Source organism: Phacochoerus africanus, chromosome 5 (assembly GCF_016906955.1).
Source record: "Phacochoerus africanus isolate WHEZ1 chromosome 5, ROS_Pafr_v1, whole genome shotgun sequence".
Lineage (NCBI taxonomy): Eukaryota > Metazoa > Chordata > Mammalia > Artiodactyla > Suidae > Phacochoerus > Phacochoerus africanus.
The window spans coordinates 122,747,186-122,764,479 of record NC_062548.1 but is presented as its reverse complement, the minus strand read 5'-3'; the positions used below and the strand labels follow the sequence as shown (position 1 = coordinate 122,764,479).

Genomic DNA, 17,294 nt, shown 5'->3' with positions numbered 1-17,294 from the left:
CTTTTTCAACTAACTAGGAAAGAACTGATAAAATTAAGTGCAAAGAATAGCAATGATAATTTGTAGCACACAAATTAAAAATAAGTAAAATTAAACAAAGGCTGATTTCTCAATATCATGGAACACTGGTTTTTAAGAGACCATTTAAGAAATCCAGGTATACTGGTGACTTTTCATTATTTATACTTCTAAAATTCCTGATCAGCTATAACCTCAAAACCCATCTTTATCCTATATCCAGCTATATAAGAGCTAACTTAATTTGTTACCGTTGCACCAAATGTTTCCATCTCGTTCTCCTCCTTTGAAGCAATATATAAATGACGAGAAATTCAGAAAAGTTCAGTTAATTCAGGAAAAAAAAAAAATCCACCCTAATGAAAATAACTCTCAATGCCCAGTGGTTAACATATACCAAATAATTACCAAGGATCGATATTCAGAAAAATAAACTTGATGCACACCTTACATGACATTACTCTAATGACAATTTTGTTTTTCCTTCTCAATATCTGGTACTAATAATACTGTTTTACTTAAGACATTTTCTTGATTAGGATATAACAGTTTCAAATAAATCAATTCTCAATGTACTATTTACATACAGACTTTTTCTTTTCTAAATATCTCAAGTAAAACTTGTTTAATTTCATAAACATAAACTAGATGATAAAATTATACTAAAGTACCAAAATTTACTCTTCCACTAGTTAAGTTTACTTATAGCCACAAAATGGAAATGTTTTATGCACTTATCATTCACATGCTCATAGATTTCTTACTAAAAATAGAAGTTCCCACCCAAGTTCCCATTTCTTGCTCCCTAGAAAAATTACTTTTAGCTCCTGTAATTCATCCTTTTGATATTTACCTCCACAAATATAAGTAACTTACTTAACAAATATAAGTAAGCTACTTATACAAAGCTACTTCTTTTTTTGTTTGGTTTCAGTTTGGGACATTATGTAACCATCACCCACCAGGAAAAGCTAAGCATGTAAGCCCTCTGTCACCCCTCTTTCCTACTCCCATTCCTCCATCTTCCCACTATAATTTTGTTCAATCAGAATTTAGGTTTTAAATGTTATAATAGTTCAATTTTTAAACTATTTTAATTTTTTAAAAATCCAGTGAATACATCACTTGACTAGGGAAATGCTATTCACAGCTGAGTCAAGTATAACAATTTATTTTCCTTTCAAGCATATTTTGCTTTCTCTGTAGTGGGTAATTGCCTTTATTTTTTTCTCTTTGTTTAGTTTTCTCTGTATTTATTACTAACTCAAGTCCCCAGCTATCCCTCAAGAGTTCAACCGTAGTGCATTTCCTATGAATTTCATCTTGAATTTCCTTTGGAGCCACAGTGGCTGTTTTCATTTGATGCCTCACTCCCCCAGCATGTGCACTGCCGTCAGCTGGTACCACTCCTCACCACTGCTGTCAGCGTACCCTGTTTCTTCCTCTTTCTTAGTTTATTCTTCATTTTGGCAAACCATATCCTGAAGTAACTTCCTAAGATAAGGAAACTTGGAAGATAAATTTCTGGTGACCTCACACATCTAAAAATGTCTTTATTTTACCCTCACATTTAATTAATAGTTTGCTTAAGATATGGAACTCAAGACGGGAAATCATTTTCCCTTGCTTTCCCTTGAAAGCAAGTCTCTATAGTATTGAGGTTGACAAGTTGAATGCCATTATGATACTTGATCCTATGAAATCTGTTCTGGGAACCAAGTGGGAAAAGAAGACTGGGTTTGGAACATTCATTTAAGTGCCCTGTTTTCAGCAAGAGTTCCTCCATCCTCCCCTGTCTTGGTGCCCTTCAGTGCAGACTCTGTACCCTCTCTAGAGGGCAAACCAGTCCCCCAGGTGGTAGAAGGGCAGCTGCCTATGGCTCAGTAGTGGGGAAGGGATCTAGAAATCTGCTTCTTTATGTGCTTCCATTTTTATGGTACCTCCAAAATGCTTTTCTGTTTACTTTTTTCTCCTACCAGGTACCATCCATCAAGTCCAGTGTCTCCTTGGGATCCTGTGACATAAAGTAGTTGCTTCTTTGCTTTCTCCACTGATGGCTGAGAATTCCATTTTCTTGGGTCTGCTCAGGTAATTAGGACTAATCCACCTACTCTCTAAACCCAAAAATTATGTTGCTATTTCCTCTCCCTTTCTGGTCCCTACAGGCTTACAGCTTTTTTTAAACATATCTTTCCTGTTGTTTTAGTGAGATTAGGAGAGAACAGAGCCAAATATGACTGCTCAAATGGCTGCCTTAAACTAAAAATTCTATACTTTTTAATGGGATAAAACAATTTACAACATAGCCAAAGATATTGGTAGTCCTTTTTTGAAAAATTTGCACACTTCTGCAAATATTTAAATTGTTGGCATACTTTTTTTTTGTCTTTTTTTGTCTTTTTAGGGCCGCACTCGCAGCATATGGAGGTTCCCAGGCTAGGGGATGAATTGGAGCTACAGCTGCCGGCCTACGCCACAGCCACAGCAACGCCAGATCCGGAACACGTCTGCGACCTACACCACAGCTCGTGGGAATGCCAGATCCTTAACCCACTGAGCAAGGCCAGGGATCAAACCCGTAACCTCATGGTTCCTAGTTGGATTTGTTTCCGCTGGCCACTACGGGAACTCCTGCTGGCATACTTTTTAAAGCGCATTATTTATATTATTTATGTTAGCAGACATTGATTTTTAAAGCAATATAACTCCACATAAAAGTACATTTCTGAATGTCAAAGCTACCCAAATTGTTATAAATGGTCATATTATATTATATAATTATTACATAATTACTTGAGCCTTTATACTAGACATCTGGTTACTCATTTTTGCTTATGGAATTTTAAATTGAAAAAGGATTGTGGTATTTTAAATATATTTCAGAGACAAAAGGCTTCAGTAATGATCAATATGAACTGCCAGTGGATTAACTGATTAGAGAAAAAAATCAGGGAACAGAGAACCAATGGAGTCATCACATAGCTTTCCAAACAGAAGTCTAAACACACATGGCCAACAGATCCAACCTTGGCTGTACCTGCCGGTAGAGAGGCCATGCTTGAGAGGATAGATAACTATAGCCCAATTCTGCCAAAGAGTTAACCCATCTACTTACCATTCAAGATATCAAGGACTACTTACCTGAGGATGAGTTTCATCAGCTTTTGTAGCCAAAATGCAGAAATCTCCACAGGTAGTAATAGAAAGGAGACTCTTCACATATTTAACATATTTCTCATTGTTTTTTGTATCCCAAAAGATAACACAGTATTCTGGACGATCAGGCCTGGTATAAGCATAAACTACAGTATTTGAGCAATAACCCCACTAGGATGAAAAGGAGGAGGAAAGGAAGGGAACAAAAGAGGGAAGATGGGAGAGAAGAGAGACAAAGATTAACTTTGGGAAAGTCATTATTATTACATTGTTCTTCTAGAAATATTGCACACATTTGGTTTATCAGCTGATAAAATATACTCTTTAGAAATGGAAGAGAAAAGGACTAAATATTCAGCCTAATACCTTTTCTCACTAAAATAACAAAAAAATCTAAGAGTAACAAGGACAGTTAAAAAACAAAAAAGGGAGAGTTCCCATCGTGGCTCTATGGTTAACAAATCTGACTAGCATCCACGAGGGCACGGGTTCAATCCCTGGCCTTGCTCAGTGGGTGGGAGCCACTAGCCTGAGAACCTCCATATGCTGCAGGTGCAGCCCTTAAAAAAAAAAGAAGAAAAAAAAAGTACCACAAAAATAAATTTAGTTTAACTTTCCTTATTTTAATTTGTAAGGTTTAAGCTTCAGTAGTGAAATTTTCAGATTTTTCAACAGTCAGTAACAGCGGCTTGAGGGTCAGCAGGAAGAGTGATCCCTGCCAAAGGTCAATTCTGAGTTTGCGAGCCAAAATTCAGAAACAGTTGCCTTTTCTCTCCATCTACGTTTTTTTATATTTGTTTTTATCAGAGTAACATATGCATTTAGTTTACAGTCAAACAATTCTACACGGCTTATTTAAAACCAAATCAGCACAACAGGATGGGCAGTGTCTCGGCAGCACCAGGACACAGATTCCCAGGACACAGTGGGTTGAAGGATCCTGGTTGTAGGTCACAGCTGCAGCTCAGACGCGATCCCTGGGCCAGGAACTCCCCCATTTATTTATTTAAATAATTTATTGAAATCATTTTGTACTTGTGGGGCATTTACTGTATAATTTGGGTTACAATCCAATGTTACATCACTTATTTTGTTGTTCCAATGAATTGTTCCAGCCTTGGCCACTGGGAGCCCTTTCAGGTTGGCTCTGTTGTCCCTCTGGCTCGCCCTCATCCTTTCGTATTTTGAGCACTTCCTTAGGTTCTGGCACTATAAGACGCTCCAGGCTTATCTTGCATTTTCTCTGCCCCAGTCCTAGAATCAGGCATTTCTCCAAGGTGCCTGCCCTTTAAAAATTAGATATATAAGTCTTCTCACAATAACTATTCTTAGTAGCTTACCAGCAGCTTACCAGACCAGTCTTATACTTCATGGCTTGTTATGGGTCAAATGTGAAACTTAAGGTAAAAATACTCGTTACTTATTATGTTGCTTATTTTCCTTTCCCTCTTCTGATTCATTCTCTGCCCTTCTCTGCCCTCCTCTATGCCCTGCAGGATCATTTCTGTGAACTCCATCACCAGGGCTATCTCACCTTCTGCTCCCCAGCTGGGTTTAGCCAATAGAAGGCACCAGGCACCAGGCTGAGAGATGGGTTTAAGTATTTATTCCCCTAAGCTGTCTCTGCAGCTCGCAGGGGCCGTGCTCCTACAGGGTAGCCCTTCTAGCATCGCCGCAGCTCTAGTGGGTTCCAGCAACAATGCTTCCTTCTCTTGCCCACTGTTGCTAGTCCCAGGGTACTTGCTTTGCCATTCTTCACAGGTTCCCTTAACTCTGGTCAGATCTCCGTAATAAACCCTTCAGTCTCTCTTCAGTTACTTCTTTGCAACATCTGTTTCCTAGACCCTGACTGCCGGAATAATATGATGAATGATATACACTATTCTAGAAAAGTTTACTAGTTTTAAGGTCTTCACACTGGAGAAGTTCTCGCTGTGGCACAAGTGGGTTAATGATCTGGCTTGTCTCTGGGGCATTGCTGGTTCAATCCCCGGGCTGGCAGAGTGGGTTAAGGATCTGGCATTGCGGCAGCTGTGGCATAGGTTGCAGATGTGGCTTGGACCCAATCCCTGGCCCAGGAACTTCCATATGCTGTAGGTGTGGCTACAAAAGTAAAACAGAAAAAAAAAAAAAAAAAAGGTCTTCACACTGGAGAAATCTTTCAATCGGTTTCTAAAACAAAGTGGCTATGAATATATGCAAGAAACAGACATTATACTTTCAGCTATAACAAACTTATTTTGTAAAAAAAAAAAAAAAAACACTTTTTTTTTTTTAACAACTGCTCATGATACTCACCTTATAATCAGGTCGAATATTTGCCAGATATATGAAAGAATCAACAGCTAGAGCAATTTTCAGGCCACCTCCCTCCCAGGATAGGGCAGACATCTGCTTTCCAGGAACCTTCAAAGTACCCAGATGCTGAAAAAAATTATTATATTAACCTAAAGTATCACAATTAAATAAAAAACCACCAGGAGTTCCCATTGTGGCTCAGCAGGTTATGGACCCAATGTCATATCTGTCAGGGATGCGGGTTCGATCCCTGGCCTTGCTCAGTGGATTAAGGATCAGACATTGCTGTGAGCTGTGGCACAGCTCACGAATGCTGTTCGGATCCAGTGTTCACTGAGGCTGTGGCACAGGTCTCAGTTGCAGCTCCAATTCAACCCCTAGCCTGGGAACTTCCATATGCTACAGATGCGGACATAAAAAAGATAGATAGATAGATAATAAATAAATAAATGAAATACTACCAATCATTTCACAGAGATCAAAAGTAGTACAGCGTTCCCGTTGTGGCACAGTGGAAATGAATCCAAATAGTATCCATGAGTAGGCCAGGGATCTGACGTTGCCATGAGCTTGGTGTAGGTCACAGACTCGGCTCAGATCCCCAGTTGCTGCGGCTATGGTGTAGGCCGGCAGCTGCAGCTCTGATTCAACCCCTAGCCTGAAAACATCCATATGCCATGGGTATGGCCCTCAAAAAAAAAGCAAAAGTGGTACAAAATTATTACATGAAAGATTCCTTCAAATCATTTTCCTTCAATTATTATACTAAAAAGCAAACATGTGATAGGAGAAATTTACAAAGTATAGCCAAAGAATTCAGCGTCAAATTTCATCAAATCTAAGATGCCAGATGGACTTCCCTATCGGCACAGCAGGTTAAAAATCAGGCAGTGTCATTGCAGTGGCTTGGGTCACTGCTGTGGTGCAGGTTCAGTCCCTGGCCCAAGAACTTCCACATGTTGCGAGTGCAACCAAAGGGAAAAAAAAAAAAAAATAAGATGCCAGAGATTTAAATAAGCATCCTTATTTTTATGTACGACTGAGGAAAGAAAACACATTGCTAGCCTATATAGGAACCTCTGATTATAAGATGCATCCCAATTTTAGAGTTGTAAAGAATTGTACTTCTGGAGTTCCCATCGTGGCGCAGTGGTTAACGAATCCAACTAGGAACCATGAGGTTGCGGGTTCGGTCCCTGCATTTGCTCAGTGGGTTAAGGATCCGGCGTTGCCGTGAGCTGTGGTGTGGGTTGCAGACGCGGCTCGGATCTCGCGTTGCTGTGGCTCTGGCGTAGGCCGGTGGCTACAGCTCCGATTCAACCCCTAGCCTGGGAACCTCCATATGCCGAGGGAGCGGCCCAAGAAATGGCAAAAAAAAGAAAAAAAGAATTGTACTTCTGTTTTGGGGGGTTTTGGGGGGGTTTTCTTGTTTCTTTTTTTTTTTTTTTTCCTTTTTAGGACCAAATGCATGGCATATGGAAGTTCCCAGGCGAAGGTCAAATCGGCGCTACAGCTGCCGGCCTATACCACAGCTACAGCAACGTGGGATCTGTGCCACATTTGTGACCTACACCATAGCTCATGGCAACACGGGATCCTAGCACACTGAGCAAGGCCAGGGATTGAACCCACATCTTCATGGATACTGGTCAGGTTCATTTCTGCTGCACCACAACGGGAACTCCAAATTGAGCTCCTTGGAATCAGTGAAACAACACTGGAATAGTCAACTCCACCCTTAATCTTGCCCCTCATCCATCCCCCAGCCCACCCCAACAGCCAACCAGATGCCAAGCCTTTTGCCTTCACTCCTTTCAATCCTCCACCACAACTGCCCCCTTTCTTGGCTGAACTATGGTCAAGGCCTCCTTGCTGTGATTTTCACCTGTCGCTCTTTCTTCATTCCTGCCCTTCAAGTTCAATCTCCACTCTACTGCCATTCTGGAACACAAACCCAAGCATATCCTACTCTGCTTAAAAAAAGGTTTAAGAATGTTTAAAAATCAATAGCTCCCCACCGTCACATTCTCTAGCGTAGCATACAATGCCTTTCCCCACTCGCCCAAAATTCTTTGGCTCAATTACCTACTATGTTCTCCTCGTGAGGAGCTAGCCCATATTTGTTCTCTCTGAAATCCTCCTTTCCTTTCCTCCAAGCCTCCCCTCTCCCACTGTTCCTTGTCCTGCTCAAGTACTCCTACTCATCTTTCAAGCGCCAAATGAAATATGACTTCCCGCCTTCTTCCCTCCCATTCTGTGGTTCCAGAGAATTCAGACAGTGAGCTACCTGAGAGCACTAAGTGTATCATATTCACATTTATTTCCTACCCCTTAATAGCTTCCTGAGTAAACAAGTATTCAAAAAGCCTCTATTAAGTAAATATGACGTATCAAGCATTCAAATGAATTTCTTAATATCCTAACAGTATATTTTATGGCTAAATTTGCAAATGAATAAATGAATTAAAAAACTTTTTTAATGTGGCCATAGGAAGGAAACATTTTTTAATCCATGTTTATTTGATAAAACAACATAACCCCCCAAATTTTAATAAATTATCTTGGTATCCCTTGTTCTTAAGCAGATATGCTCTAAAATCAAATTTAATACATTAAATTCCGTTTTGTGGGAAACTAATGGGGTTGGGGGGGTTAACCTGGGAGGGCCCACTCTATCTGTCCTGCTGTCTGTATGAAACCAGAGGGAACAAGCGACTCTCACAGCGTGACTCTCGCTATTGACATCACACTAGGAGAACAAGGCCGTTCCCTAACTCTGCAAACATGCCAGGTGGTGGCAGCAGCAAGGAAAGAACACCAGCTTTCCCCAGCATTCACTGAGCACTGTGGAAGGCATTTTCCCACTGTTACCACCTTTAATTTTTACAACAGTGCCATGAGGTTTACTATATTTCAGGAGATAAGGAAACTGAGTCTTAGAGGTTAAATAACTTCTCTAAGTGAAACTGCACTGTAGAAAGGGAATTCAGAGCCAAAGCCAGGTCCACAAGACTGCAAACCCCATGCTCTGTCATCCCCTCCCATGGCTAAGACCACACTGCAAAAACCAGAAGACCCTAGCCCTCAGAATCAAAAGCAAATTCGTCCATGAAGTTTTCTGTAAGTTTAAATCTTTAGATAACTTCCTTGCAAGTTATCATCCCTATCTTAATCACATGGATCCAAAGATAAATTCCACATAGATCCACTCATTCAAAAAATACTAAATGACTAAATCCCAGAGGAATTATGCTTGATACTTTAAATTACAATTATACCAAAAATCATGTATAGTTTTCAATTTAACACATCACACACTGATTTGCAATATAAAGCAAACAGGCTTTGAATGCATGTTTTTAATACTTAGAGAAGACCGAACACCAAAAATAAGCTGATAATATAATGATAAATAAGCCAATGTCAACAAACAAAAAATACCAGTAAAGAACATGAATTAAAAAGGAGGCTATAGGAGTTCTCATCATGGCTCAGTGGTTGGCAAACCTGACTAGCATCCATGAAGACGAGGGTTTGATCCCTGGCATCACTCAGTGGGTTAAGGATCTGGCATTGCCATGAGCTGTGGTGTAGGTTGCAGATGCAGCTCAGATCCCGCATTGCTGTGGCTGCGGTGTAGGCTGGTGGCTGCAGCTCCGATTAGACCCCTAGCCTGGGAACCTCCATGTGCCGCTGGTGTGGCCCTAAAAGACCAAAAAAAAAAAAAAAAAAAGGAGGCTATAAACATCAAGATAATTAGAACTCAGATTTTAATTATTCAGGAACCTCAAGAATTATGCTTTTTTCCTTAGCTCCTACATCTACTGGAAATATTATTAGCAACAAGGTACAGAGACTGCTCTTTAGAGCACATTCTACTGCATAACTCATAACAGCAGCTGAGACCATTGCTTATCTTATAGAAATTACTAAAATATATTTTAAATGTCAATATTAACAGAGTAAAACAACTAGTGAAGGCTTGTGTGTAGCCAAAAATATATATTATTCAAGTCTATGTGAATTTTTAAAAACCAACAAGATATCCAAAAGAGACCGAATATAGTCTAAAATTAGAAAATAAGATGGGTAAAAATTGATTAAGCTTAGTGAATAATAAATTCCCATTTTCTAAATTCTTTAAAATGCACAATACATTATTTCTCCCATTTGATATCTTCCACTACTGCTTCAATAAAATTCTCTTCAAAAGTCCAATTTATTAATAATACTACTGAGGATAGCATATGCATTTATGAAAACAATGCCTATATTTTAACATAGTATCACCTAAGATTAATTATTAAGATAGATTTTCCTAAAATAATTGACTATTCAACAGCAAATTGAAACTATTACTAGTTGGGAGAAACAGACTGATAAATGTAGGTTTAATATCTATGCAACTTAATATGTATATTAAAAGCCTCCAAAATTAATATGAAACAACTAAATTACACTAAAAACAACTCAAAAACCAGCTATAAAAAGAAATGCATACTCAGATCACAGAGAAAATATTCTCAGTAATTACTCCCTAGAGATTTTTTATGTGAAACATCCGGTTTTCTAAATGTACAGATTATAAATTCCACGATAAAATACAACCATGAAAACCTATAATATGAGGATATGATTCAAAGACCTATACCTGATGGCTCATCATTTTTAAATTCATCATTAAAATGATTTTAAAATGATTAAATGATTTTAAAAAATGTGACAAGTTTTTACCCTTTCCTCTCTTCTTTGTTCTCCTACCTCACTCACTGCATATTTAAATAGGAGGAAAGAAAGACACAATCTTTCATACATTTACCTCACCAAAGGGAGTGAAAAACTGCACAGTGTTTGCATCTTTATCTTGAGTGCTGGCCTTCTGGGAGCCTGCCACAGCCAACACGCTGCCAGTGTGGTTCCACTGGATACTTACCACATGCATGCCAGTATCAACCAAAACAGGATCTAGTCAAAAAGAAAAAAATGAAGTAACTGTGGTAAAACACTTAACCGGGAGAACTTTATAATCTTAAGAACAATTTTAAAATCTGTTTTAATTCTCCATATTAAAAAAAAAAAAAAAAAAAAAAGGAGTTCCCACTGTGGTGCAGCAGAAACAAATCTAACTAGTATCCATGAGGATGTGGGTTTGATCCCTGATCCCTGGCCTCGCTCAGTGTGGCATAGGTCACAGACATGGCTTGGATCCCACATTGCTGTGGCTGTGGTGTAGGCCAGCAGCTGCAGCTCCAATTCGACCCCTAGCCTGGGAACTTCCATATGCCGCATGTGCAGCCCTAAAATGACAAAAAAATAAAAATAAAAATAAAATAATAAAAATCAAAAAAAGAAAAAATACATACTTTGGTCATTCTCGTGTCTCATTATTTGGCATCTCCCATTGTCAAAACAAATTGCAAGGCAGGGGCAATCTGGCTCCACGTAGCCTTCTGTGCCATGGTACCAATGAATTCCAGCAATACTGATTGCTCCGGTGACATTCACTAAACAATTCAATTTCATTTTCATCTAAATAAAATCAGTTAGGTAATATTTTATATTTTCAAACAGATCACTAGGAACAGAGCATTATAGAAAGAACACTGAAAAGAGAATTTAAAAATCTAGTTTTGAATGCAAGCTCCATCACTTTTACCAACCATGGACAAATCACTTTGCCTGAGTTTCAGCCTTTCCCCGTTCGTAAAATGAGGATTTAAAAAACTCGTAGAGTTTTTATGAGACTCAAGTGAAAAGAGGTATACAAAAGCACTCCGAAAACAGCAAAAAGTCATGTAATAGTCAGTTACTATCACTCCCGTCAATGGATAGATTTAGGTAGAAGTCTTAACCCCCAGTAAACAAAACTGCCCCATAAGTAACATCAGAGATCTATCATAGCCATAAATCGCACAAAGCCAGAGTTTTTCTTGAGATTATGCTACTTTGCCTTCTCTCCAGGACCTGGTTTTTGTCCCTTACTATTTAAGTCTTCCACCCCTTTTACAATCTTGAGTAGCTTGTCACAAAAAATATCTTTGGTGTCTTATGTAAACTTTGGCTTCAGGTATGGGAAGACACAAAGATTAAACTGACATCATCATACTCATCATTCCTCACCCCTCAGTTTCAATGCGCTGAAGTCTTCTCCTTTCCAGCTACCAGAAAACTAAAACTACAAGCATTAATTTACCTCTAAGCAACTTGGGTTTTTAAAAATGAAACAAAACAAAACAAAACAACTTTTAGAAGATTAGGAGAAAACCTGAATTGAAGACTTTCTTGATTACACACACTATCATAATAAATAAATGCATATACATATATGAGTGATATATAAAATAATCATATAAAGTTGTATAAATAAAAGTAAAGGATATATATACTTACTATAAAGTTTCCTTGATTATCGTAAATGTGTATTTCTCCATTTGCCATTCCAAAAAGTAAGATTTTACTATCTGCGGACCATGCTACATGGCATAACTGTATACCCTTCAGGTCTTTTCCCCAAATGCGATTCCCTAAAACAAACATAAAACGTAAGCATTTCATGCATTCATGATTCTCCAGCAACAGCTCTAAAAATCTTTGTTTCCCGATCTGGTATTCACTCCCCAGATGGCCCTTGGGTTTTTCATCTATTCCAATGGTTCAAGTGACCATCTCTATACTGATGGTTCCCAAAACTATGCCTTCAGCCCAGATATCGCTGAGCTGCAGATATATATCTACTGTGGCCCAGACATATTTACTTGGATGTCCTATGACATGACAAGATGAACACGGCAAAAACTGAAATCTCCCCTCAAAACCAGCCTTCTTCCCACATCCCTTATTTCAATGAAGGGTACCGCCATCCACGCAGTTGCCAAAGCTAAAAACCTGGCTATTACCCTAGACACTCCCATCTTTCATCCGCATCTCAACCAATAATAAGGTCCTATCTCTTCCACCTCCTAAGTATCCTCTAAAATATATCTATTTACTTCCATCCTCTTTGTCATTACCCTGGTTCAGGCTGCCATCATCCATCACCTGTCACCTAAACTGCCACAGTAATTTCCTAACTGGTACACCTGCCCCCACTCATCTTTCTTTCCTTTCTCCTTTCTTCATATTGCAGACCTAGAGATGTTTCTAAAGAACAAATATACGAGCACATTTCTCCCATTCCTAAACCTTTGCTTTGGCTTCCTAATACTCTTAGGGTTAAGGCCAAACTCCCTTTATAACCTATAATCCATGTGCTCTGCCCTCTGCTGATCTCTCTGATATTATGACATACATTTCTTCTCCCTTTAGTGTCACTATACAGATTCTCAACACTGTTGCAGCACCCCACACACGGCTAAGTTCAACTCCTCTGGACCTCTCCAAATGCCATCTCTTAGGCCAGGACATTCTACACACCAACCTTTCTTATGGCTAATGCCTCAGCATAGACTTCACTTCCTCCAGGATGCCTTCCTTGATGCCCCCAAGTCTAGGTTACATACTTCTACATGTTGCTGTGTTCTCCCTGTCTCAGCACCTATCACAAGGCACTGTAACTGCTTGGTTACTTATCCATCTCTCCTGATCTAGATCTGGAATATTTGTTGTTGTTGTTGTATCTAGTACCTAGTACTACAACTGCCATTTTATAAGCTCTCAGAAACAGAACTTACACACACAAAAAATGTATTTTTATGAGTTCCCATTGTAGCTCAGTGGTTAATGAGTCTGACTAGGAACCATGAGGTTGTGGGTTCGATCCCTGGCCTTGCTCAGTGGGTTAAGGATCCGGTGTTGCCATGAGCTGTGGTGTAGGTTGCAGACGCGGCTCGGATCCCACGTTGCTGTGGCTCTGGCGTGGGCTGGTGGCCACAGCTCCGATTAGACCCCTAGCCTGGGAACCTCCATATGCCACGGGTGCGGCCCTAGGGAAAAAAAAAAGAAAAGAAGTGATTCTTAAATGTCATCAAATTGTACAGTAACTATTTTCTCCTTTCACATTTATTTTCCTGTCAGAATGCTAACATATGATAACTTAAACCTCAAAAGATCAAAAGTGTGGGCTAAATCTTGATTTTAGCTCTGGGTGCAAAAAATGCGTTACCATCCACTGAACCAACTATCACAGCCCCGTCCTCGTACACAATGCAGATCTTCTGTCCATCGGCATTCCAGCTCATACTTCGAACCACTGATTTATTTCTGTTGTTGATCATCTCCTCATACCAAGAGCCTGTTTTCACAAATAAAAAAAAATTGCAAGTCAAAACTTCCACATCTGGCACACTGTAAATCAACCATACTTTTAATTAAAAAAAAATGTTTTTTTAAAATTTCACATCTAATAAACAGAACTTCGGAGTTGAAAACACTCCATAAAATACACTGTGGGATAAATAACTGCAAAGTTTTCTACAACCTGAAACATTAAATTATAAAATCTTCAAACCCAACCGAACAAGATGAAAAATTAACTTAGGCCTTGACTAATAATTGCTTCAAAGATTATCACAGAAAACACAATAAATGCCCACCTTTTTTTTCCCTCTCTTTCTTGCTTTCTTTCTTCCTTCTTTCTGTCAATTAGAAAATAAAACTTCACTTGCTTTTGAAGGGCCAAAACAATTGATTTTTCTCAAAGCCTGACCTTTCCCACTTGAGTACACCTCACACGATAACCAAGGAAAAAAACAGAATAACCACAAAAACTTCCTATGCATGCGTAAACTCTCTAGTGATTAATTATAGGTATATTAAATAAAAGCATACTGTGGAAAAACTCTAAGACTGCTTGAAAAAAAATTTTAAACAGTTCATGTCACATCAGTGATATCACGTTACCCGTGCTGAGAGACAAAAACGTTCTCATGCATGGGCTTAGGGTGAGATGCGACGTGTCTCAAGGTATAACCGAATATAAGGCAAATCACCAGGCTAGTCTGTCTTCTTTTTGTGTTTTGCAAGGCCTGGCTTCATTCTGGTCTAGGAAACTCTGGCCTGAAGCCCAGAAAATAACATGTAATGTGGAATAACTAGTCAGAGCAGGGTATTCCCATCAATCGAGACAGAGGCTTGACTGATGGTAATACACTGAAGGTTTCTGAAGAGGACCTACTTTGGAAAAAGACAAAGTTTAACCTCCTGTATTGCCACATTCTACTCCCTACACACACACACAGACACACAGACACACAGACACCACACACACACACCATAAACTTTAAAAATAAATCAATTTGTGGACTACAGCAAGAATTGTTGGTTTTTTTTTTGTCTTTTGTCTTTTTTGTTGTTGTTGTTGCTATTTCTTGGGCCGCTCCCACGGCATATGGAGGTTCCCAGGCTAGGGGTTGAATCGGAGCTGTAGCCACCGGCCTACGCCAGAGCCACAGCAACGTGGGATCCGAGCCGCGTCTGCGACCTACACCACAGCTCACGGCAACGCCGGATCACTAACCCACTGAGCAAGGGCAGGGACCGAACCCGCCACCTCATGGTTCCTAGTTGGATTCGTTAACCACTGCGCCACGACGGGAACTCCTACAGCAAGAATTTTTAAAAGGTATATATCCTAAATAGGTTTAATAGCAATACCCACGAACTAAGGTACCCTTTTCCCTGAGAGGTGATGGCTACAGGCCTGAAGAGAACACGTATGATGAGTTATTTTCTGGGAATAGCGATGTACCTAAGTTAATTCTTCTCTAGCTCTCCCTTGTGGGCAAAAGGCACAAATTGTGAGCCAGTCATCAGAGCTGAGATAAAAATCTATATCCATGAAAGAAAAGCAAGTTTGAAATGACTCTTTAAAAGAAATGCATTATTGTTTTGGACTTCCTCATAAATGTTCTTTTATCCACTGAACTAACTCTAGCCACTGACCAGAGAGGAACTAATCCTTAATGGAAACCTGGAAGAAAAAAAAAAAAATCTATCTCAAGCAGAAACTGTTCTGCCAAGAGTCTAAGTTCAGTTGAGAGATAACCAACATTTGCATAATTCACTTTCGTAATGCAAGGTCACAGTTGAAAAGAACTAAGGCCAAAGGGAAAAGTAGGAAGCCATAAATCCAGAAATATCACCCCTGTGAACTCCTACTGCTGGTTAAAAAGAGTCTACTTCGAAGAAGTTATTTCCCCCTTTGAATACTGTAATCCATACTCCAGTTTGTGAAAGGTTAAATAAGCTCTCCCGACATACCTCTGCATAACATCCAGACGATGATAAGCCCATTTTGATCACTGGTAGTCAACTTCTGGTATTGTTCATTCCATGTTACAACTTGAACAGAACCTAAAAAATGATAAAACAATTTAGGAACTAAAAAAAAAAAAAGCTACAATTCATTTCAAAATTATATTTGTATAATAGACACCAAGAGCATGTTAAAATCAATACTGTTCCCGGGCAACTAACTCGTCTTCGGTGTTACTCAAACATGTTCACAGAATGCAGTCACTATCATCCCTCACTTCTACAAAAGTGCATAATACTAGTTTTCACGCTTATTCCGATTGCATGTCAGCTAAAGTACCTGACACGGTCAGCTACAAGAGCTGCCGTACATCTGATGACAGGAACACATGTAAGAAGATTTACCCAATGGGCCTGACTCCCAAGGATCATGATGTCCAAAGGACACCATACTAAGTACATGTCATTTTCATTTCTGCATTAATTAGATGGTTGCTAAATACTTAGAGATGATACTACTTAAATACGATTTTAAAATTTACATGACTCACCACTATGACCTTCCAGAGTCTGATTCATAGAAAGGTTACTAGGAGCTGCAAGACCCCTCAATTTTGCATCATCTAAAAAACAAAAACAAAGAATACTATCACAAATACTTAAAAAAGGACAGATTATAAGATTTTTACATTCTTGCTTTTTTGGAAAGGAGTTCCTATTCCTGGATAATATTAGGAAAATCTTTTTTTAAATATGCCCCACTCTGATCTATTTTTCTCACAGTAGAAACATGGAAAATAACATGTACCCCCTTGCAAAGATCTTATTCTAGCAAAATAAAGCAAAATGTATAAAAGACCATTGTTTCAGTATATTACATATATTAGTAATTCTTATTGCTACTTATCCCTTCCTGAAAGGTAACAAATAGAAATATTTATGTATCTCGATAACACACAAAAAAATTGAGAACTCTAAAGCGTAAGAGAGATTAAAAAGCAAAGAATCTGCGCACTACAGCATATTTTAATTGAGAACTTTTTTTTTTGTCTTTTGTCTTTTTTGTTGTTGTTGTTGTTGCTATTTCTTGGGCTGCTCCCTCGGCATATGGAGGTTCCTAGGCTAGGTGTTTAATCGGAGCTGTAGCCACCGGCCTACGCCAGAGCCACAGCAACGCGGGATCCGAGCCGCGTCTGCAACCTACACCACAGCTCACGGCAACGCCGGATCGTTAACCCACTGAGCAAGGGCAGGGACCAAACCCGCAACCTCATGGTTCATAGTCGGATTCGTTAACCACTGCGCCACGACGGGAACTCCTAATTGAGAACTTTTAAAAGGTATATACCGTTAACATTTTAAAAACAACACACATGAACTGAGGTATGCTTTTCACTTAATGATGATGGCTACAAGCCTCAAGAGAACATGTTTTGTAAGGGATTCACTGCACATTCTTTAGGTATGGAGTTGGTCTGGATATGAACATCTCTAGAACAAAGGTAAGAACCTTTGTGCATCAATCTTGCTTCTCTAGGCAGGTTGGAAGCAGATGGCTACAGTTGGCTTGTATGGTCTTAGAACACTTTTTTCTGACCAAAATATCTGCTTTAGGGTGATATCTCCTCTTG

General features: G+C 39.2%; 1 protein-coding gene across 1 annotated transcript in view; it reads right to left on the bottom strand.

The window, feature by feature from the left end:
- WDR35 (WD repeat domain 35) overlaps nt 1-17,294 on the bottom strand; it is a 58,813-nt gene that overhangs the window by 36,557 nt on the left and 4,962 nt on the right. Inside the window, 8 exon segments of the mRNA XM_047782581.1 lie at nt 3,160-3,345; nt 5,473-5,598; nt 10,292-10,437; nt 10,836-11,001; nt 11,863-11,996; nt 13,574-13,702; nt 15,670-15,762; nt 16,215-16,286. Of these exon segments, the coding sequence (XP_047638537.1) occupies nt 3,160-3,345; nt 5,473-5,598; nt 10,292-10,437; nt 10,836-11,001; nt 11,863-11,996; nt 13,574-13,702; nt 15,670-15,762; nt 16,215-16,286 (1,052 nt within the window).